This window comes from Malus domestica, chromosome 01 (genome assembly GCF_042453785.1).
Source record: "Malus domestica chromosome 01, GDT2T_hap1".
NCBI classification, from domain to species: domain Eukaryota; kingdom Viridiplantae; phylum Streptophyta; class Magnoliopsida; order Rosales; family Rosaceae; genus Malus; species Malus domestica.
This window is the reverse complement of record NC_091661.1, coordinates 13,364,231-13,387,013: the sequence shown is the minus strand read 5'-3', so window position 1 is coordinate 13,387,013 and position 22,783 is coordinate 13,364,231. Positions and strand designations below refer to the sequence as shown.

The following is a 22,783-nucleotide window of genomic DNA, read 5'->3' as shown; positions in this document are numbered from 1 at the left end:
TATTAGCAAATTGAATTTGAAATTTTTGTGATTAAGAGTTGAATTTGACATCATTGTCAATTTTATTTTCAATATTAGCAACATAATGATGGTTCTCTTATTCGATTAACATTTCCACCAATAAAATTTGTATCTCAATCATTTGTAATAAATACAACCGTTTAAAGTTCTATACTAATAAGAAAATATTATTTAACAATTTGGTCGAAGAAAGAACCACAAAAGTATGACATAAAATTTCAAACTGTCACATGAACTGTAAAATTCACCTTTGATAAAAAATTCCTAAACTTTTTAGCCGCAAAAGGTGATGAGTGATAAGTAAACTACGGAAGCACTTGCAGATTTGAAGATTGCAATGCATACCCTCTAGGAGTCCACGGTGCCATTTTCCATTTTGGTAAGGAGGAGTCTCCGGTGGCATAAGCATTTTTGAATGTTTACGCAAATGAAACTTAAAAACAATCCATTGACCTAAATAACATATAACACACTCAGTCTCTCATCCTAAACGTTCACGCGAGTGTAACTTACAAATAATCCGTGTACTTTTAATATTTTTGGTTCTACAATACGTAGACGGCATAGAGTCTGAAAAAAATATATTAGAATGTTACGAGGCCAAGTGAATTAGTTATTTATATAAGCAACTTTTAAGGGAATGGATCCTCATTTTTTTTTTATAAAAATAGGGTTTAGTTGTAGGGTCCACACTAAATCGAACTTTAATGATCCAAACCGTCTATTTTTCAAGTTGCACCTCATAAATCATCCTTGCAAAATATTAGCCAAATCGGAAATGTTTAAGACATCTAATTGAGTTCAAAGAAATTAACGAATACTTTGTTATATAAGGAACAATGAAGTTTTATCTTGATAATTAAATAGGCAAATGGTTTCGGATGAATTAAATTTTTGCAAGGATGATCTATGAATAAAGACTTACAAAATAAACGGTTCGGATCGTTAAAGTTCGATATGAAATGGACCTCACAACTAATCCCTATTTTTTGAAAAATAATAAAAATCCCTTTGCATAAAGAGCTCTTACACACACACACACACCACCAGAGTGAAAGGACTGAAAAAAGTGTATGATGGTCGAAAACGCTTTGCTTAGTTAATACTAAGCATGAAAGTTCAACCCTTGTGACACAAGACGCAACTTTATAGACATTAAAAATTTGAGTCAAAGGATAGCATATATATATATATATACACACACACACACACATACACACACACACACACACACACACACATATGGTTATAGGCTCTTTGTACAAAGAGGTCTCTATTTTTGGGTAAAAACGAGGACTAATTATAGGGCTCACTCCATGTTGAATTTTAATAATTCGAACAGTCTATTGTGTAATCTCGATTTATTGATCATCCTTACAAAAATTCAATTTAATCCGAAACCATTTGCTTATTTAATTATCACGTTGAAATTTCATTATTTCTTAGAGAACAAAATATTCATCAATTTCTTTGAACTCAATTAGATGCCTCAAATATGGTTGAAAAATAAATGGTTCGGATTGTTAAAGTACGATGTGGTGTGAGTTCAACAACTAATCCTTATTTTTATAAATAAATAAAAAATCCTTTCCTTTAAAAGCCTCCTATATGGTTGAATAATGTAGAGGAATAGAACAAACATCAACATGAAAGGTAGGAATATTCTTTGATTATGATTGGGGTTGTGTTAGCCTGCTAGGGACACAACTTAGACGTTTGCATGGATCCAACTCGAGTTGTAATTTGTATGGACGAGTTAGAAAGACAACAAATTGGGTCAAATACATTACCAAGCTATTCAAATGCGGCTTTAATTTGTGTTAAGGTATAATGTACTAATAACCATACAAAAATCACCAAACTTGAATCCATATCATTCTAATTTTCATTTTCGGTAAGTAAGCATGCCAAAATTAGATCTAATTTTTTACAGTACTATATACATTTACTAAACATGGGTATAGAAATTATTCTAAATCGTGCATAAAAAAATAAAAAATTTTAATTAAATCTAAAAGCATTCATTCGTACACCTAAGGTCCTAAGTTTGATTCAACTCTTGAAAATTAAGAATCGACTATTTGATCCCATTCTCATTCTTTTTTTCCTTCTTCGATTCATTAATCCCTCATTTTGAGTAAGTAAATATACCATAATTCATTTGTTTGATAAAAGAAAACTCAATTCAAATCGAATTATAAACTTGCATATAACTATAATAAAGGGAACTTTAACGAAAAGCATCCGGTACTGTTCACTTTAACGAAAAACCACATTTGTACACTAAAAAGTCAATCCTGGTACTATTCACTTTACCCTTTATTTTGTCCTTATCATTAAAACTCAAAGTTTTCAAACCCTTTTCATTAGTTTTCCTTATAATAAATTGTATACAATTTTATACCTACCTCCTCTCGATCAAGTAACAAGAAATATAAATATAAGGCTTTAAACAAATCGTTGGTGGCAAATAAAAATTGCTTTAGTCCGGGTGTAAAACCGGTTTTTGAATTTTATCAAAATGGTTAAATCAAATTCAAAAATGGAATTGAATTGAGGAGGCAGGAGTTGTACTTTTTAGACGAACGAATGGGAATGCAATGCATGCATGAGCTAGCGGGGGCCACAACCGTATAGACAAAAAAGGTAATTACAATTTAGTACCTTCTCTTTCTTCTTAAATGGCGGTTGTTATACCGTCGGATCAAAATGGATTGAAAAAGATCAACATTAAAAAAATTAAAATTATGCGACAGAAGTAAAAAATGCGTGTGAATAACCCTACGTGCTAAATCCTTTCGCGAAGGCGCTTGCCTTGTCCTATAAATATTCTCATTTCCCTGGATTGTCTGCAAACCAGTCCATCCTGTTTAATCAAATTCCGTTAATTTCGCGTGAGTCTGCGGATAGCATATGTCTCAGAGGCCTACCATCCCCCACTCTTCCTCCATCGCCTTCAGCCTCCATTCCCATCTCCTCGTCTCCAGTGAGATGAACCCTAATTCCAACTGGCCCTCTTAATCATCATTAAACTTTCTAATTTATTCTTATTTTCCGTTTCTTCCCCAAGAAAATTCGACATGGGTGTCAAAGGTTTTGTTGAAGGAGGCATCGCTTCCATCATCGCCGGCTGCTCCACCCACCCTCTTGACCTCGTCAAGGTCCGAATGCAGCTCCAGGGCGAAACCCACGTCCCGAACCCGGCTGAGCAGACAGTGCGCCCTGCTTTTGCTTCCGTCCACACAGCCGCCAGACGCGGCTCCATCCCCCTCCCCCAACCACCGCCTCCTGCGGTCCGTGCCGGTCCAATCACCGTTGCGGTTCGCATAATTCAGCAAGAAGGCGTCTCCGCCATGTTCTCCGGCGTCTCTGCTACCATGCTCCGGCAGACTCTCTACTCCACAACCCGAATGGGCCTCTACGACATTCTCAAGCAAAAATGGACCGACCCGACAACCCGCAACATGCCACTCCCCCGCAAAATCACAGCAGGATTGATCGCCGGAGCCGTCGGCGCCGCCGTCGGAAACCCTGCCGACGTGGCCATGGTCCGAATGCAAGCAGACGGGCGTCTCCCGGTGGCTCAGCAGCGTAACTACAAGAGCGTGGTGGACGCCATCGGCCGCATGGCCAAGCAAGAAGGGGTGACGAGCCTTTGGCGCGGGTCGTCGCTGACGATCAACCGCGCGATGCTGGTGACGGCGTCGCAGCTGGCATCGTACGATCAGATTAAGGAGACGATCGTGGACAAAGGGATTATGCGCGACGGGCTCGGGACCCACGTAACGGCGAGCTTCGCAGCGGGGTTTGTGGCGGCGGTGGCGTCAAACCCGGTCGACGTGATCAAGACTAGGGTGATGAATATGAAGGTGGAGGCCGGGGCTGAGCCGCCGTACTCGGGGGCGTTCGATTGCGCGCTCAAAACGGTGCGTTCGGAGGGCCCCATGGCGCTTTATAAAGGCTTTGTGCCTACGATTTCGCGGCAAGGGCCTTTTACCGTTGTGCTGTTTGTGACGCTGGAGCAGGTACGCAAGCTGCTCAAGGATTTCTGAACGTAGGATTCAGAAAGTGAACGGTGGTGATTGTATTCGATGTGATGACGAAAAAAAGTACTTTCTAGAATATGGGCATGTGTCTTTTTTTTTTTTTTTGTAATTTTTTTTATTATTATTGTTTAAATTCCTTTAGATTGGGAAGGAATTAACTTAATTAAGAGGTCGTTAGCAAAAACACAAAAACAAAAGTAATATATTAAGATGCAATATTGACTCTAAGCAATGTGCCATATAATATACCTAAGTGCTTGTGTATTTGATTGTATTTCAATCCCCTTTATGTTTATCATATTGTTAAATTTACGATATAGATTGGTGGTGTGATTCTATGATTTGGAGAACCCTAGTTTTATTTGGAATATTCTTGCGTACCTCAATTGTGTACAAGTTAACACACGACTAATCTATTAAAATGAACCATATGTAGCGTGTTTTATGTTTGATGAACTTATCAATGTTGAGACTAAACTTATAAAATTAGACAATAGTTCAACATATTGTGACTTACAAGTCCCGTCTAGATAGTTAAAACAATACCAAACTGTTCCGGTCACATTGAGTCACCAAAACCAAAAATTTTTATACTCGTTACCATTATTTGATACTGCTAGTTTTAATCTGAAATGTACATTTATGAAGAGTGAAGGGCTTAAGGTTGAAACCTCTAGACTAACACTTGTCATGTGAAATGAATGCTGAGTTGCAATTGCATGAATCAATCTAAAACAACAACTGGAAATTCGGCTCAAATTAGAACCCAATGGAAATGAAAACACTTTAACTGTTGATGAAGCCTTTGTGGTTCAAATTATTGATTCTCAGAATTCACCATTTTGATAAGATAATTCTAGCTATTGGTCAAATAATATTTCACTTTTCAATACTAAAGAAGCCCCGAGTTCAAATCAATACAAAAGCAAAAGTCTCATAACGATCTTGTGCTTATGTCCAAGACTATATAAATAAGTCCATTTAGTAATTCAACTAGATCATATACATACGACTCGATATGACGACTTAGCTTTTAATTTTGTTTCAAGAGTCAACTCAAATCCCTTCATATTTGACATAAACCAACTAAATTTAATTCCGTCTGGATTTTAAATAATATCATCTTAACACGACATTGTCAAGAATGCCAACCAAAGGCTTTGCCATACCTTTCAATTTCATCCACTACCTCTTCCTTGCCTACTATTCGCACCATCATTTTTTTCTTTTCTTTTTTGTTTTGGGGTGAATCACTATTTTGAGATTGTCAATTAAACATTGGAGAAAAGATAGCTTTTGCATTTGCATATTAAGTAATAGGGTTACTTCTCATATTAACTGTCAATTGATTTTATAATGAAACTTTAACTTTTTTCATATTATCAAAGCAAGTTGTCCTGTCTATAAAGTCCAACGGCCACGCCTAATCCACATTACCTCATTTTGTGTTGTCTACGTATTAGTCTTGAAAGGGTAACGCTAGGGAGTCCACACCTAATCCACACCAATCCACATCACCCATTTTGTCTTATCTACGTGTTAGGCTTGAAAGGGTAATGCTAGGGAGACCACACCTGATCCACACTTGATCCACATCACCCATTTTGTGTTGTCTTCATGTTAGGCTTGAAAGGGTAATGCTAGAGAAACCAAATTTTTAAACCAAATTATGTAAACGAAATGATGTGGTTGTTGATGAATGAAATTATTAATTAAGTATCGATTGACGTTCTTATTTCCTATCGGTGATACATTATTTGGTTTGAAAATTTGGTCTTCCTAGCATTAGCTGCTTGAAAGTTCACTATAGGAGAAAGAGACATCTTGCATGTGCTTGTAAGCAATTGAGTTACTCCACATATTCTTAATTGGTTTTATAGTAGAAACCTAACGTTTTTCACAATATCTCTTCTTTTTTGGATGTGAGATTCATGCTCTTAATAATATTTATATTTAAAGATAAGATAGATCCCATGAAAATGATTGTTAGTAGGCGTGATACTATGATGATTTGCATCGTAGAATGGGGTTAGTACCGAACTATAGTCAATAGGCTTAGAAATTTCTAGGAAAGTGGTAAGACTCGAACAACTTCACAAGTTGGGAGATATAATGGTAGGTTCAAAGGTTCATTCATTTCGAAATGGCACTTTAAAAGTTAAAAGTGCAACGTATTTTGCACCACCAAATTCAATGGACCATTGCATTCATGCTTTAGCCCCACCATGTGTGCTCAATCAAAGTTTGTTCCTGTCTTGTAACGTTATTAACACTTTAAAATAATTTTATTTTTTTTCACTTTTTCTCATAGATACCATAAAGCCGGTACAAATCAAATCTTCAAGTATCGCCTTCTCTGATTGTGTTCACTATCATTTTCATGATTTGGGCTTCCTACATAGTCGGTTTAGTAGTTGTTTCTCCACATGTCACAATATAAGTAGATAGAAAATATATTTTTAATGACCCTTCACTTATATTAGGATACATAGCGTACCAGTTTGTATTTCGGGTACTCCGCAAAATCTCTATCTATACTCGGGCCTAGTTCCCACATTTTAACACCAAGTGGTGCTTGTACATTCTTATATTAGGTATATGACTTGGGCAAACGTCATTTTCGTTTTATCAGTTGGTCAATTACGTTGCACAAAGAGAGAGCAGCCTCTCTCTCTTCTCACGTCTCATTGCCTACACAAAAGTTCCTCTACCCCATGATTGGAAATATAAAAAGAAAAAGAAAAAAAATCAGAGACAGAACATCTAATTACGGTAATAGGGCATTTTTAATCCCCCTTTCAAACATTCATCTCCTGTTTTCATTTAAGCTCTTCAGGCAGAATTGTGTGTTGTAGATTTAGAACCTAACACATTTACAACCTTGTAAATATACTGCAGAGACTGTATGGAAGGAAGAACTGTATTTACAACCACCATGAAGGCCATGGTGGGCATCCTATGAAATCAACATACAACTCAGACTCAAAATTTGACAAAGTTTTTGCCATGTCAAAATTCGTTACTCGGAACTTTGTGCTCGTGTTGTCTCCTTAGTTATGCCACTGGCCAGCGCTTCTTCTTCATTGGAAATGAAATCAAATAAGGTCGTCTTCTATGTTCGGTACACACTGCGCACGCATAAAAAATCGTAGCTGATGACTGTATTTCTCCATGTTACATACGTACAACATCTTTCAGCATGGAATGTACTTCTTCCATCGATCCTGGTGGCGACAAGTCTCTTTCTTTCAACGAGTTCCTGCGTAGTCTTTGCATTTCTGATGCAAATATGTCATCCAGGTTCTGCCATTATAAGAACAATGATTAGCACTTTAGTACAAGTCTACAAAAATCATTAGTACAGATACTAATTCACATATTAAACATTTTATCTTGTTAACATGAACTAGCTGCAATAACATGTAGATAATCAATATCTAGTAGAAAGTTCAACGGCTGAAGAGAAACTTAGAGAAACTGCCACGCGCAAGCCTTTGTACTCCTCTTTCTTATCCTCCGAGATATGCAGTACATCCTACAGAAATTAAATTGGAAAGAAAATTAAATTTTACATGCCAATTCAAGAGGGAGAGGTTGTATCTTGTATGGTAAAGATTAAGAGCTCAGTTTACCTGCCCCAACCGGTCCCAGAACTCTCGGCAGAGTTCTACAAACACGGTAGGATCAACAACAGTATGGAGATGATCAATCATCTCCCGCAAAAGAACCTCCAAAGGCTTCATTCTGCTTTGAACAACTGATTTCTCTGCCTTTGAGCGTTGAATAATGTTCTTCAGCTTTGTTTTGTTACGAACTCTAGTCTGTATTTACAAGGAAATAGAAAGAAAAAAAAATCATTTATTAATCAAACTCTGTAAATTTTTGTAGTTAACAGATAGTTCAACAGCATTGATGCACATGCACATTTCAAACTGAAAATTCAGTACTCGCATTCTCATAAAGCTTCTCGACAATGGCTAGTCGGTAGGTTCTAAGTTTGGTTCTGAGTAGAGCAGATACGTCATTAAGATGTTCGCCTGTGGCATATCCATCGCGGATGCAAGAACTCCGAGACATCAACTGGCTTTCAATATGGGGCCACAGCACATCGAGCGTCCTCTTCATGGAATTTAAAAGAATTCCTAACTGAGAGATGATACATAATATTGATGAGTATACCCTAAAAAGAAAGATCGAAGTTCCAAGTAGATGTTCAAGTAAGAAATAGAGCCTCACCTCATTTGGGACCGAATATGTGCTAATGCTTTGTCTGGATAATTTTTGGACATATTTGAAGCCTAATGTTTTGTTTGTCAGATTATCCTTCAGCGGCGATAAAACATCATCATAGTGCCTGTCCAAAGCTTCGATGATTGCCTTTTCAACATCCGCGATAACCTTTTTAACACACAAGCGATCTCAAAGCGTTAGTCAGACGATTTAAGGTTCAAATATGAAACAACACAGAAAGAGGCTACACGTGAAGTCGGAAATAAAAACATTAAAACCTCGAGAAGTATATTTCACTTACATTCTCCAAAGGAGATGAATATATCGGCCAGCGACTAATGATGACTTCAAATTCATCGAGCATTCCCTTCAGTTCAGTGTGCATATAATCAACAAAATGAGTTGTTCCATATTCTGTCCTCACGCCAGACCATTTTGCCTGAAACTAAAGCAACCAACTTCCTTACTTGATCCTCAATCTTCGCTAGAATGCAGTGCTGCTCGATACATTATTTCAAGTTTTAAGAGGAAGCAACTATCCATTAACCATGGCTAACATCAAGGAATATAAACTGAAGAAAATTCCACATTTTATGTTCACGAAGGTAGTGTCATTCTCCCTAGCCAAAATATGTCCCCAAAAAGTCTAAAAACAATACGATGAAATCGAATACCTCTTGATGACTTAACAGATTTGTGCTCATTTCCTTCACATCTGCTAGCAGATCATATAATAAGGTGAGACAATCTACAGTAGGGGTCGCGACATCCATGACATAGGAAAGGTATCTGCAAGTAGCATGAAAATTTATATATAATAGCCGTTAGAAGATCCATAGTAGGTAATATTTCACTACCTTAGTCCTAACATGATAGCATGATAAGTTACTTTGAGTCCTAACATAATTCACTACCTTAAATTGGTGTATGCCTTTGATACTCCATAGTAAGATGCAAATTCCGTCAATAACCACTTCCACAGGCCATGTAATAACAAATTTCTTTCCTGAAAATGTTGAACTTTCATTGCAATTTCTAAGACACAGTCATATACCACAGTTTCTGCAATGGAACCATACTGGACAAGGAAAGAAGAGAAAGAGAATATCAAAAACCGAACTCCAAAGATACGTCAATCAGTTTCGAAGAAAGGATTTAGCTATCGTTGAATATTAACAACCTTAAGATTACTATTTTCAACTGGAATACTCGAATAATCCATGCTTAATTGTATTCTGACGACAGGTTCATCCTCTAGATCACTACTATATATAGGCCACCATCGTATCTTGTCGCCCTGCATTCAAAATAGATATTTAATTCCAAAGCATAAATATCAACCTTCTTACAGATAGTGAATTACTGAATTCTGAAAATTGTATCAGTTCATCAGCAATAGCAGCCACTTTGACTAGGGCATGACCACAACCACAATGTTGTCCCTTGGAATTTTGTACTTGTATGATCACGTCATCACCAACGCTATTTGGAAACCTGTAGTAAACCAGTCGTTTAACAATACAACTACGTACAACAGTACAAGTATGGACCAAATGAAAGAGTGAATGAAAAGAGAAAATAAAGGACAAGAGTACATACAACACACGGGTTTCACCGGATCCTGGTTGCATTTGTACTGCATCCTCTTCAGGTGAACTTGTCAATCTCACGAAGCAGGAATAAGTTTCTGACAGAATTAGGTCGGCAAATGTCAGATACTACCCGACAAAAGAAAACCATCTGCACCTTAGTATCTAAAGGAATGCTTAAAATGTACAAAAGATTCACATACCTTGCACTCCTTCATACAATGAAGAGCGATTGCACAAAGTATTTGCCCTCATTTTTAGGAAGCTTGATCCTTGTTTTATACATTTCCTTCCAGCTCCTAGGCAAGCCAAGCTCCAATGAGAAAAGGAACCGTTTGAGATCAACTTTATGTTCTGTGTAGAATTCAATGCAGAAGATAAATTTGATCTCAAATTAGAGAAGCGCCTACAACATGAGTCATAACGAATCCTTGGTAGTTTTGGAGATGGGAAACTGCAGCTAGAAGGTTGTTCATCCGAATCCATTTTCACTTTACGAACTGTTGAATGACGAAATTTCGGTTGGAAATTATATATTATAATATGAAATATTGTAATATATAATTTTAATAATTGAATGAAAAATAGTGTTAACCAACATCTTAGAAAGGTTATGTTGTTTAAGTGATATTCCCTTGATAAGTGATGTATACTTATAGTGAAAAGTTACATCTCTTTAATAAGTAGAAGTTGGATTCTATATAAACCCATGAAACCATTGGTATTATATATAGAAAATTAGAGTTAATTTTTGCTTTTGAGAATTAGGGTTTCCCCACTTTGTTTCTCAAATGATTCGTGTGTCAAATTCCGAATCGTGTCTTGAGAGTATAGAATATATAAAGTTCGCCAGAGTCCGAAGATTGAAGTGCTTTGACTTCGGATTATAGATTGTTGAATCCTGAGAGATGGACGCCTATCGAACTACAAGCACAAGAGTAGGGGCGAAATTCTATCTTTAGGACATTGCATTTATGCAAGCCTCAATCTCCAAGTTTGTCAGTTTTTCTAACTTTATCTCTAATTGTTTATATTAGTCTCATACATAATTGATGTTGTGAATTTCTATGTGATTATTATTATTAGAATGCTTGTGTTATTTTCATATTTTCTAATATTGCTCCAACAATCTAAAGATAGAAGTTTATCTCAATGCAATATTTAGAAAATGTGATGATGTGTTTGTAAGATGTTTATGCAGTATAGGAGAAAAGCAGAGGGAAAACGTAAGCATTAGTGTTTACTTGATTCGTGCCTTTTGCATTGTAGGATGTTTAAAACTTGACAGTAATTATGGCAAGAAGTAAGTGCCTCCTGTCAAAGAATGACTAAGAGACACAGATGAACATGATAAAACTGAACATAAATATGCGCCATATGGTATAATAGTTCATAGTGCAGACTACTAGTACTAGTTCGTGGGATTAGTTCCTTTATAAGGATGGAAATTCATTTGAATTGCATTTAATTGATATGCAGTATTTCATTAGTTTATTAGTATGATTATATCCCATTTGTTTAAAAATGGAAGATGAAGTGGCTTTATGATCAGGAAAGGCATGTTTTGATTGGGAGATGCAAAACATTGCATATATTTTGACGAAGCCATATATGGGCTTGATATTCCAGGCTAATGTTTGGCTGATGTTTAATTTTTACTGGAAAAGAAAATGAAATGGGATTCGGTGCCTTTAACCAAGACAATCAGTTCTGATTGGTGAGTTTTGGTGGTTGATCGAAACCACACGTGGTTTATTTGAAAGAATATCTGTTGCGAAGCACTATTGTCAAGTTGAGAAAACGAAATTTTTGAACCAATCAAATGGATTGATGATTAATCTGCATATGCAACATGTTTGGCTGCAGTGAGATGCAGTTTTCATCTATTTCTGTTGTGATCAATATAATGATCCGTATATATCTTTGAGTTTGTTATTATATGTGATTTAATATCAACATGAAACTAATGGGATAATTGGTGGGACACCGGATACGGTTATTGGAATTCTTTATTTGGAAAGATCTGTCCCTTGGAAGGCTGCAACCATGGCTTGTGAAATCAGTTTGTTATACTGTTTTAGACATTAAAATTGTCTTAGCCACATAAGTGTTGTTGGGATTCCTGCACCAAGTTTTGGAAATTTCAGTTTTCCAGAAAAGTTTATTCGTCATAAGCAAACGCATAAATTTTTGGATTTAGTTTGTAAAGAACAGTCGTGTATCTTCCAAAGTGCACGTGCAGATGCATAGACTATTTGATACTCATGTAACTGAAAGTATCAAGGAGCGGTGGGTTCGTAATGATTTAACGAAAAGGCATGATCACTTCGTATGTATCATTTGGTGCGATTTCCATAGTGTAACCATTCCATCACAAATGTGGTGCTGTTCGGAAGAGAGTGGTGTGATCAGGCCACTACATGGTAGCTGTTCCAGAAAGTGCAAAGAATTGCCACTCTGTTTGGAGGGAAACTAGTATGCAGAAATCAAGGTCTGCATAAATCCCGAGTACATTGCTTTCTGAGATGGTGCAAGTAATTGCACAACATTGCAGTTACACACATTCATATTCAATTGACAGAAATATAGTTATCTATATTTTCTGATAAAAAGTATGCAATGCCCGTAGACTGAAAAGTCCTGGTCTATGTTAGTAATCGGAAAGTCAATGAATTTGACTTGAGTTGTATAACAAAAAAGGTTGTGGTTCTTTGTCAATCATAGAGTTTGACTTGAAACATTGACGATTGAATCGTGGACGTCAAGACCTACTTCGTAAGGATAAAGCATCCTATAGTAAGGCACTAGCCATAAGAACTTTAAATATTCTACATAAGGGCTAGTGACAGAACCCAATGTAAGTAAATTGTGGGGGAATGACATAGTCATCTTTGGATAATATGTCAACTTAAGAAGAATGACAAAGTAATTTGCATATAGAGAGAGATAAAGATTATCTCTTACAATGGTATTTTCAGGCATTGAAAGGATAGAGACCTTCTGGAAAGTACCTTAAATGTGGGGGCGTTTACCCAAGTGTTAGTGAATTACTCAGTAATTAAGTCCTAATATAATTTTGAGGACTTGACATTTCAAACAATGTCAAACAACTACTCTCGTATGAAATATAATTTCATGAGATGGATTGTGCACACCATTAAAAATAGTCAACCTAGTAGTGGATCCAATGATTAAAGGTTAGACTAGAGAGTAAGTTGATCATCCAGGGGAATGAGGCTAAAGCCAACATAACTAATGAATCAGCCGAGCGGAAACCTAACTTAGTTGATTGGAGATCCCATGGTCTAAGTTCAATAGGCAAACTGGTTGGGCATGATTCAAAGAAATTAACACACTATATATCTCATTCCTATGGTGGAAGAAGTGTGTTGTCTGCAGAAGTTTTAGGTTGTATATTTATACTTAATGACAATGATATCTTATAAATAAGAGGAATAGAGCAGACTATTCTTAATCAGTGGTCACCTATGTGAGAGTAGAAGTGGGTCGCTTCTATGAGAATGAGATGGCTAAATTCTCTAAAGCTCTCATGAATCCGGGATTTGTTCAGGACCAAAATGAACACAACCGTATGAACCGGAATATATTAGGATTAGTGATGTGTGTTGCTTATTGTCTCGGTTTACTACTGCGGTGAACAGTTCAAGATTTTATATTCACTGCGTCACCAAGTAAATCCGATAAGTATTCACTAGGGTAGGTTCAAGTCCAAAAGACACCTCTCCCGATGCATCTCTTGTCCGCCTATACTCTCAAATTCTTCCTAATTTTTCATTCATGTGGGGGATTGTTGGAAATTATATATTATAATATGAAATATTGTAATATATAATTTTAATAATTGAATGAAAAATAGTGTTAACCAACATCTTAGAAAGGTTATGTTGTTTAAGTGATATTCCCTTGATAAGTGATGTATACTTATAGTGAAAAGTTACATCTCTTTAATAAGTAGAAGTTGGATTCTATATAAACCCATGAAACCATTGGTATTATATATAGAAAATTAGAGTTAATTTTTGCTTTTGAGAATTAGGGTTTCCCCACTTTGTTTCTCAAATGATTCGTGTGTCAAATTCCGAATCGTGTCTTGAGAGTATAGAATATATAAAGTTCGCCAGAGTCCGAAGATTGAAGTGCTTTGACTTCGGATTATAGATTGTTGAATCCTGAGAGATGGACGTCTATCGAACTACAAGCACAAGAGTAGGGGCGAAATTCTATCTTTAGGACATTGCATTTATGCAAGCCTCAATCTCCAAGTTTGTCAGTTTTTCTAACTTTATCTCTAATTGTTTATATTAGTCTCATACATAATTGATGTTGTGAATTTCTATGTGATTATTATTATTAGAATGCTTGTGTTATTTTCATATTTTCTAATATTGCTCCAACAATTTCAGTGAGGCAATGAAGAACCTAACATTTTAATTGAAAAAGAAAATGAGGAATTCAATGAAGTAGGGTACCTTGTGTTAACCATAGTACAGTTATCTTTACTAATGCATCGAAAGATTAGAAACACTCAGAAGAAAGAAGAAGATCTTAAAAGAGAGAAGAGATAGAGAGAGAAGAGATAGAGAGAGATAGAGAGAGATAGAAATCTTTCTGTATATTTTCTTGTTATGTTTCTCATCGTTACATTCTCTATATATCCTTTTCAAGACTTAGTCACATTTGTCCTTACCTATACAGCTTGGACTAACTAACTAACTAATTCTTGTAATCTATCCTTTCACCTTTTTACAAATGTCACAATCCTGATGGCTTGATTATATACTCTAACATCCCCCCCTCAAGCTCATGGGTGGATAAACCAAGCGTGAGGTTGCTGCAATGTGTGGTAAAAAGAGGTGTACTAAGGCCTTTAGTGAAGATGTTTGCAAACTGTTCTGAGGAAGAAACAAATTGAACCAGGAGCTTCTTGCTTGCAACCCTTTCACGCACAAAATGAACATCAACTTCAATGTGCTTTGTGCCTGATGATTTACTGGATTAAAAGAAAGTGCTATAGCAGACATATTATTACAGAATAACACTGGGGGATCAGAAGGTTGTATCTGCAAGAATACAAGCAATTGTTGAATCCAGTCTAATTCAGCCGATGTAGTAAACAGGGCTCTACATTCAGCCTCAGTGGATGAACGAGAGACAGTTTGCTGCTTCTTGGAGGACCAAGAGATTGGATTATTGCCAAGAAAAACAACCAAACCCGTAGTTGAACGTCTATCATTGGGATCCCCGGCCCAGTCAGCATCACTAAAGGCTTTAAGAAGTAACTCTCCTTTACGATAAGTAATGCCTTTAGACAAGGACCCTTTGAGATACCTTAATATCCGTTTAACTGCAGTGAAGTGGGATATCATTGGGGCTTGCATAAATTAACTAACCTGATGCACAAAGAAAGCAATATCAGGTCGAGTGAACACAAGATATTGTAAGGCTCTAACCACACTCCGATAGAGAGCATGATTATTGAAAGGCTGACCATCATCTTTGAGGAGTCTATGATAAGGCAAACACGGTGTGACTGCAGGTTTGGCATCTGTCATATCAGTCTTCTTCAACAAGTCAACAATATACTTTTCTTGAGACAGAAACAAGCCGTGAGCAGTTGTGGAAATTTGAATGCCCAAGAAGAAATGTAAGGGACCAAGATCCTTAAGCTCAAACTCATTAGTTAAAGCTGCAACAACCTGTTAAATAGCAGAGGATGCACCTCCAGTAATTATGATATCGTCCACATATAAGAGAAGAACCACAATAGCACCATCAACAGGTTTAACAACTAATGAAGGATCTGAAGTAGTGGTTTTGAACCCCAACTGTGGTAAGAATTGAGTAAACCTGTCATTCCAAGCCCTTGGTGCTTGTTTAAGACCATATAGGGATTTTTGTAACTTGCAAACCAGATAAGGAAACTGAGGATCCTCAAAACCTGGAGGTTGAGACATATAGACCTCCTCATTTAAAATGCCATGAAGAAAGGCATTCTTCACATCTAGTTGTCGCAATGGCCAATTATAATGAGCAGCAAGAGCAAGGATGAGTCTCACAGTTGTTGGTTTAACAATCGGGCTAAATGTCTCACCATAAGCCAAACCTGCTTCCTGACTAAACCCTTTGGTGACCAAACGAGCCTTGTGTCTGGCAATACTCTCATCAGCGTGTCTCTTCACTTTAAAAATCCATTTACACCCGACTAGATTCTTGTTAGGTGGAAGATCAACCAAACTCCATGTTTTCTGAGAATAAAGAGCATTAAGTTCCTCCTTCATTGCATTGAGCCATACTGGAACCTTCAGTGCAGACTTATATGTTGCAGGTTCAGTGGTAGTCAAATCAACCACTGTGGAGGTGTGAGCAGCAGCAAAAAACACCTTTTTCTTCACAATTCCACTCTTGGAACGAGTTTGCATTGGATGTAAATTCACTGGTGGGATATCAAGAACTACTTGTAAACTTTCTGGATTATGATCAGGAACCACAGAAGCTGGAGAATCTTGTGCAGCAATGAATTGGGGTGAGGATGATGACTGAGAAGAGGGATAAGGTTCATGGGCTAAAGAAGGAGGAGATGATGGAGAAACAAGGATATTTTGCAAGGTTGGCATCACAATAGGTAGGATTGGTGTATTACTATCAGGTTTTACACTTTGAGACTGTGAACACTGTGACTTAGAACTTAGAGCATTGTATGGAAAGTCAAGTTCATTAAAAATGACATGTCTTGAGATATATATCTTTCCAAGGGTAAGTTCAAAGCATATATAACCTTTATAGTTGGAGGCATATCCCAAAAAGAGACATTTTGCAGACTTAGGTTGTAATTTGTTGCTGTTATAAGGTTGTAAAAGTGGGAAGCAAGCACAACCAAAAACCCTTAGGTGCTGGATTTCAGGAATAGCAGAATATAAGAGTTCAAAAGGTGACTGATTTTGAAGAATTGAAGATGGCATTCGATTGATCAAGTAGATGGCAGTTTGGCATGCAAAAGACCAAAACTTAGAAGGTAAATGTGCATTTTGTAACAAAGTAAGTGCTATTTGGACTACATGTTTGTGTTTTCTTTCAGCCAAGCCATTCTGTTCAGGTGTATAGGGACATGATTTATGATGAGAAATGCCATGTTGAGCAAGAAAGGACTGCATAGGTTTACTAATATATTCACCCCCCCCCCCCCATCACTTTGTAATATCTTAACTCTTGCTGAAAATTGAGTAAAGATAAAATGGTAGAATTTAACAAACACTGAACACATATCAGATTTAGTGAGTAAGGGAAATAGCCAACAGAATATGGTACACTCATCAACAAAGATGACATAATATTTGAACCCATCCACAAATACACTAGATGCAGGTCCCCACAGATCACTATGTACAATTTCGAATGGTATTACATATTTTGTAAAAGTATGAGAGAAAGGAAGTTTACTAAATTTTCCTTCTAAACAACTTTGACAAACAGTAGGTGATACATCTGTTTTAACAGCAACTTTTGACTTTCGAAGGATAAGAGACACTATGGGATTAAAAGGGTGACCTAGTTTGCAATGCCATAAGGTTGAATTCACAATATGTCCAAGAAGAGCAACAGGTGGGCGATTGATACCATGTTAACCATAGTACAATTATCTTTACTAATGCATCGAAAGATTAGAAACACTCAGAAGAAAGAAGATCTTAAAAGAGAGAAGAGATAGAGAGAGAAGAGATAGAGAGAGAGAGAGAGAGAGAGAGAGAGAGAGATAGAAATCTTTCTGTATATTTTCTTGTTATGTTTCTCATCGTTACATTCTCTATATATCCTTTTCAAGACTTAGTCACATTTGTCCTTACCTATACAGCTTGGACTAACTAACTAACTAATTCTTGTAATCTATCCTTTCACCTTTTTACAAATGTCACAATCCTGATGGCTTGATTATATACTCTAACACGTTGCAATTTTATTTTTCCAGAAGCTTTCACATGTTTTGGAGCAGGAGCAGCTAATGTATTGATTGGCTGTGAAGGACGCTGTTCTGCCAAAAGTTCAGCTTCTGATTGCAATAATACATGCTATAAACCGAATGCATCTCGCAACAGTGCGCTCTCATTCTCCAAGAATCCTTGAACTTCAGCGCAATAGCTCTGAGCCCAAGCATGAAGACAGAGCCTAACACATGCATCATAAGCGATTACAGCACACCATGTACCCTGCACACTGAATAAATAAAACCCCTAAACTTAAAACGACTACTGGATCAGTGAGATAACTATCAAATGTAGAACAGTTCAGTGTTCTTGTAAAAATTTCTCTAAAGCACTTATATTCGATAATCAAACACCGAGTCATTATGTGGTTATTCAAAATATAATTCAGCTATGTAACCAACCATTCACTAAATACTGGGAGGCGAGCAGGTGAACAAACTGGCGAGTTAGAAGTTCCATTGCCGAAAGAATAATGCATAGGGCTGCTTGAGTAGACACTTTTTGTTTTTCTTAAACCATTAGTGTTTGCAGGAACACTCCAATTCGAAGTGTGAGCTGTGTTGTATGCTCTAATAAGTGAACTTGGCTCAACAACACGTTCAATCTCCGAAACAGAACCATAAAGTGGAGGAGTGATGGGATTACTATTCGAAAGCTTATTTTTGGATGTTGTTTCTATATTACCACTTGAATTGTATGATCCCTTCCGGGCACCACCATTGTTGCTTTTCGTTTGCCTAAACGGAAGTTCAGTACTAGTGATCGAATCAGACAATTCAAATTCGGTAAAAACAGGGTATATTGCTTGGTTCCTTCCAAACTCCCGAGCCATTCTCAATTGGATTTTCTCCCTCGACAAACTAGATTCAGTCTGAATTTGATCACAACCCTGAATTCACTGCCTTTACTTCGATGCCACGCCTTTAGAACCCAAAGTGTTGGAAGCTCTGTCATCCAAGGGAGACCATGCAACTGAGTACTTCCTATCAGTGGCCACATTCTCACAGTCAGAGTCTGTGTCCATGTCTGAATCGCCGCTCTTCATTCCTCCTCCATTCCTCAAGTTGTTGACAGCAGATTGTACTTTATGTTTCTGTTACACACAAAACCAAATTAGAAAATCTCTATGCTATGCGCGCGACTGCGCACACCCACAAAGAGTTGGCAAGTCATCAAAGACAAGAAATTTCGAAGCCAACAACTTTAAACCGTAGCTAAATTCTTAACAAAAAGCGCGTACCTCTCCAACCCATCTAAGACCATTGGTGTCCATCCCTTGGTCGAACACAATTGTCGAAACTCCTTTTGACCTAACAGATTCACCAATATCAAAACTTGTTTGTAGAGAAAATCTGAGAAGCAACAAACAAGACTCGTTTATTGGTCCGATGACAAGTAGAGTGATCAACCAAGTGCTTATGCTTCTGGGAATCCCTCTAAAAAAAAACAACAAATGATTTGGGGGAAGAAGATTGTTACCCCTTTGATTTACTTATTTTGTTTTTCTAATGATCTTTTGATCAAACAGGAAACTTGTGAGAAAAAGCACTTTCCAAAGAAGAATAAATGTACTTAATAACTAAGAACAATTGAGATTTGAGACTTACCCAAATCAATATCATGGAGCTTTTGAGGGCAACTCTTTAAAATTATTGGGTTTTGCTCTCTCTCTCTCTCTCTCTCTCCCCTCCAGGAAATTTTCCTTTTTTGTATCCTGTAAATTCCCTCTGGTTTTTGGTATTCAAAATATAAGAAAATATTTTATTTTGGTTTGAAAATACCCAACCCTTCGATGGGATTAATTCGAAACAAAATAAAAGGGGACTTAAAATAATAATAATTAGGTTCTTATGATCAAGACAGAAAGGCATTTGAAGGAGACGTGCGAATGAAGAGATGCTGACGTGGCATGCGCAATCACTGTTTCTCATAATGGTCGAATTCTCTTCGCGCGGTACTTTTTCCATCTCGTTTTAGGTTCACACATTCCATGCACCCACTTAGGACTTGGACTGCATTTTCCTTTCATTTGTGTCTTTCATCATAAGAAAATTAATGAACTGAAACTGATGCCTCTTCCCTATCAAGAAAGACTTACATGAAACGAGTTCATCGTCATGTGGTGTTTCCTATCTAATAATGTATTGTCATGTGCAAGTTTTTCTTCGATATGTGATGGCTTTTGTTTCGTTTTTGTTTTTGTTTCTTGTAAAATGAGGTTTTATCTTTAAATTTTAGATTTGAAGCATTAATATCAATTTGTTGTCATAATGAGGACGCGAGGGATGGAACCAAACGTGATTGGTGAGTTAGGATAGATGTCAACTATCACACTGATATTATCTCAACTTAACCACCTACACAGTCTGGCAAGTGTTGGATCTTCTCGCAAAGGTCCTTGGTGATTTTAAGTAACAGTATATTCTACCAAGTTTTCAATAAACCCTAATGAAACCTTATTGAGCAAAAACTCAATAACTAAATAAAATAAAACTAATAAAATGAAGTGTAATGTTATGTCTTGAGTTGTTGGATTATTTGAATAGTCTAAGGCGAGTAAATGCACAAATTCACAATGTAGAACTTTGGGATCCTTTTCATTTTAGCTTGTGCCTTGTGGTGCAAACAATGCTAGAAGAAGTGATAACTTTGAGATTAGATTTAAGATTTGATGTCGAAAGATATATTGGTTCAAATTCGCTCTTGGTGAGAGTCGAACCTGAGATGTCACTTACGAGTGAATAGAAATATCACTAAACAGTAGTACTACATTATCGATAGAAATTTCAATGACATTCACCAAAAGATTTTGCAATGATGTTTCGTTTTACCAAAATTATCAATACCGCTAAGATATCTCCCAAATTTTGGAGAAATCCTAGGAAGATATTGCTTCAGCCCCTGTACAATTTTTTTTTTTTTTTTTGGGATGGCGAAAAGTGTAGAGAAACAAGAGAAAAATAGGTCAAGCTCTTTTCTTCCCCTTCTTGTTGGTTAATTGTAGTTTGGCACTTGACCAAAGAAAGGGAAACAAATGTCTAGAAACAAATTTAAATTTGTATAAGCATCGGACTTTATTTCCTTTTTCCATATATATTCACTGTCGGTCTTTAGCTTTACAACCTTAATTGGGTCGGTAATTTTTTTTAAACGGTACGTACCACTGAATGATCCGAAAAATCTTACTTTGACGATATGAAGAATTTCTTCTTTGTGCATTGGAGGTGATTCATTAATCATTTAAAAAAGAAATGATCAACCTCCTTGACAAAGGATAGATAATCTCAACTAAATTAAATTCATCTAAACAATGGAAAGAGGAGAGGGTTTAAACTTTAAACCCACCCGGCAGGCGAAATAAACACGCAGGGCAGGCGAAAAACATGCCGGAACCAAAAAATTATTGGATCTAGATTCATATGGTCAAGAATCTAAGCCTTCTAAACTAATAATAAACCATATATATATATATTTGATCTTTCCCGAAAGGAAATTAAACTCTACATTCATGATTTTATGCAGGAACAATCTGCACAACATCGCAATCCTCCATATCAGTCATCATCCGAACCAAGAACCTGCTTTTTAAGAACTTGAAGTTTAGCAACCAACTCATCTCTGTTTTCCTGCGCAACAATAATCAACATTAAGTATATATTTTAACGTCTGACGGGTTAATAAGTTGACATTTGAAGCTAATAGTATATAGTTACCTTGAATATCAGGTAACGAGAGCTAAACCAGATTTGTGTTTCCAAGACCCACAACTTCCAGCAACTTCAGGAACTACTTCAAATGGCGAGCAACATCAATATCCCCAAAAAAGGGTATCAATTCATAATTGTAATTCAAGAAATTCACATGGAAAGTATGTTTGGTGACATACCAATGGAATAGAATCAATAGCTCCAACGACAACTGATGCTAACCACAGAGCAAACAAGGTACCACCACCGTATAGCAAAAGGCTGTACGTATCATCACTATCCAACTGCAATTAGTCAAAGCGCAAATCATTAGTACAACTTTTTTATTTTCTTTTGGTCGGAAGTAACGCTTTTTGTGATAGGGTATTTGCAGTTGTACTTAGAAACATGGTTTTACCAGCAGCACATACTAACAAAATCATATTCCTTATCGTGAACATTACACTAATTTATGTTGTAAGCTATTACTTTCTTATATATCTGTTGACCCTAGAAACTACCAAACTTACGTGGCGCGCTGGCCGAGTAATCTATAAGCTAACTACGTCCTTCGGTGAATGCGGGGCGTGCCAACTCGTCGGCCTAGCTCGGCCAAGAAGTAAATTTGTTGATGTTGCGTTGGGTGCGCGGCTGACTTATGCGTCTTGCAATTGCGGTCGAAAAAGGAACACGTCTCGGCCTCTTGGGCTCTTGAACCTGAAGACAAGGTTACTATTCTTACGAAGTTCACGAATCGCCGTCGTCGGATTCGATCACAGTGATGTTATTCGTCAGAGTAAACTCTCGCCGAATCGACACCAAAGTGTAAGAGCACAAATACTCAAAGCGAATATAAGTCTTAATAGTGAACGTGGTTCGGCCGTCTGAATGTCAAACTCTAAATCCCACTTGGGAGTATCCAATCATAAAATAACTCGGCGTACAATGCGCCGAGCTCAATAAACTGTAACACCTCACTTCGTTGAGAAGGCTAATGAGATGACCCCAATCAATAAGGATCCGGAAATCCTTCTCGACCGAGACTTGGATAGGTAACCAACCGTCCTAGCCGCAGTGCTGTTGATGCCAACGGAAGATACTGCGAGACCGGCTGATTCTACGATGACAGAGCTATCTATGCCGACATAAGATGTCACCGGTTGCTTTCACAGTGCTGTTGATGCCAACGGAAGATGTGTCAGCGAAAAGAG

General features: G+C 37.0%; 2 protein-coding genes and 2 long non-coding RNA genes across 7 annotated transcripts; 1 reads left to right on the top strand and 3 right to left on the bottom strand.

Moving 5' to 3' along the window:
- Positions 1–2,776: 2,776 nt before the first annotated feature.
- Positions 2,777–4,408, top strand: LOC103422930 (mitochondrial uncoupling protein 5-like). Its single transcript, XM_008360992.4, has one exon. It carries the CDS (start codon positions 3,102–3,104, stop codon positions 4,071–4,073), a length of 972 nt encoding a protein of 323 aa, XP_008359214.2. The 5' UTR covers positions 2,777–3,101; the 3' UTR covers positions 4,074–4,408.
- Positions 4,409–6,834: 2,426 nt separating this feature from the next.
- On the bottom strand, positions 6,835–9,791 carry LOC103422931 (uncharacterized). Of its 4 annotated transcripts, XM_070823218.1 has the most exons (9): positions 9,661–9,791; positions 9,478–9,594; positions 9,212–9,375; positions 8,948–9,086; positions 8,304–8,345; positions 8,019–8,213; positions 7,700–7,888; positions 7,522–7,602; positions 7,066–7,370 (listed from the first exon to the last, which is right to left on the bottom strand). In XM_070823218.1, the coding sequence occupies exons 2-9, from the start codon at positions 9,517–9,519 to the stop codon at positions 7,242–7,244; spliced, it is 981 nt and encodes a 326-aa protein (XP_070679319.1). In that variant the 5' UTR covers positions 9,520–9,594; positions 9,661–9,791; the 3' UTR covers positions 7,066–7,241. The 4 variants fall into 4 exon arrangements, with proteins under 4 accessions (XP_070679324.1, XP_070679319.1, XP_070679316.1 ...); XM_070823223.1 differs by having other exon boundaries at positions 6,835–7,370; positions 7,536–7,602; positions 9,478–9,738; XM_070823215.1 differs by having other exon boundaries at positions 7,540–7,602; positions 9,478–9,738.
- Positions 9,792–10,324: 533 nt separating this feature from the next.
- On the bottom strand, positions 10,325–18,108 carry LOC139196880 (uncharacterized). The gene is made up of 2 exons (XR_011581858.1): positions 17,850–18,108; positions 10,325–10,386 (listed from the first exon to the last, which is right to left on the bottom strand). It is a non-coding gene; the product is annotated as an uncharacterized lncRNA (long non-coding RNA).
- A 731-nt stretch (positions 18,109–18,839) lies between these two features.
- On the bottom strand, positions 18,840–19,632 carry LOC139196875 (uncharacterized). Its single transcript, XR_011581857.1, has 3 exons — positions 19,494–19,632; positions 19,127–19,196; positions 18,840–18,979 (listed from the first exon to the last, which is right to left on the bottom strand). It is a non-coding gene; the product is annotated as an uncharacterized lncRNA (long non-coding RNA).
- Between the last annotated feature and the right edge of the window lie 3,151 nt (positions 19,633–22,783).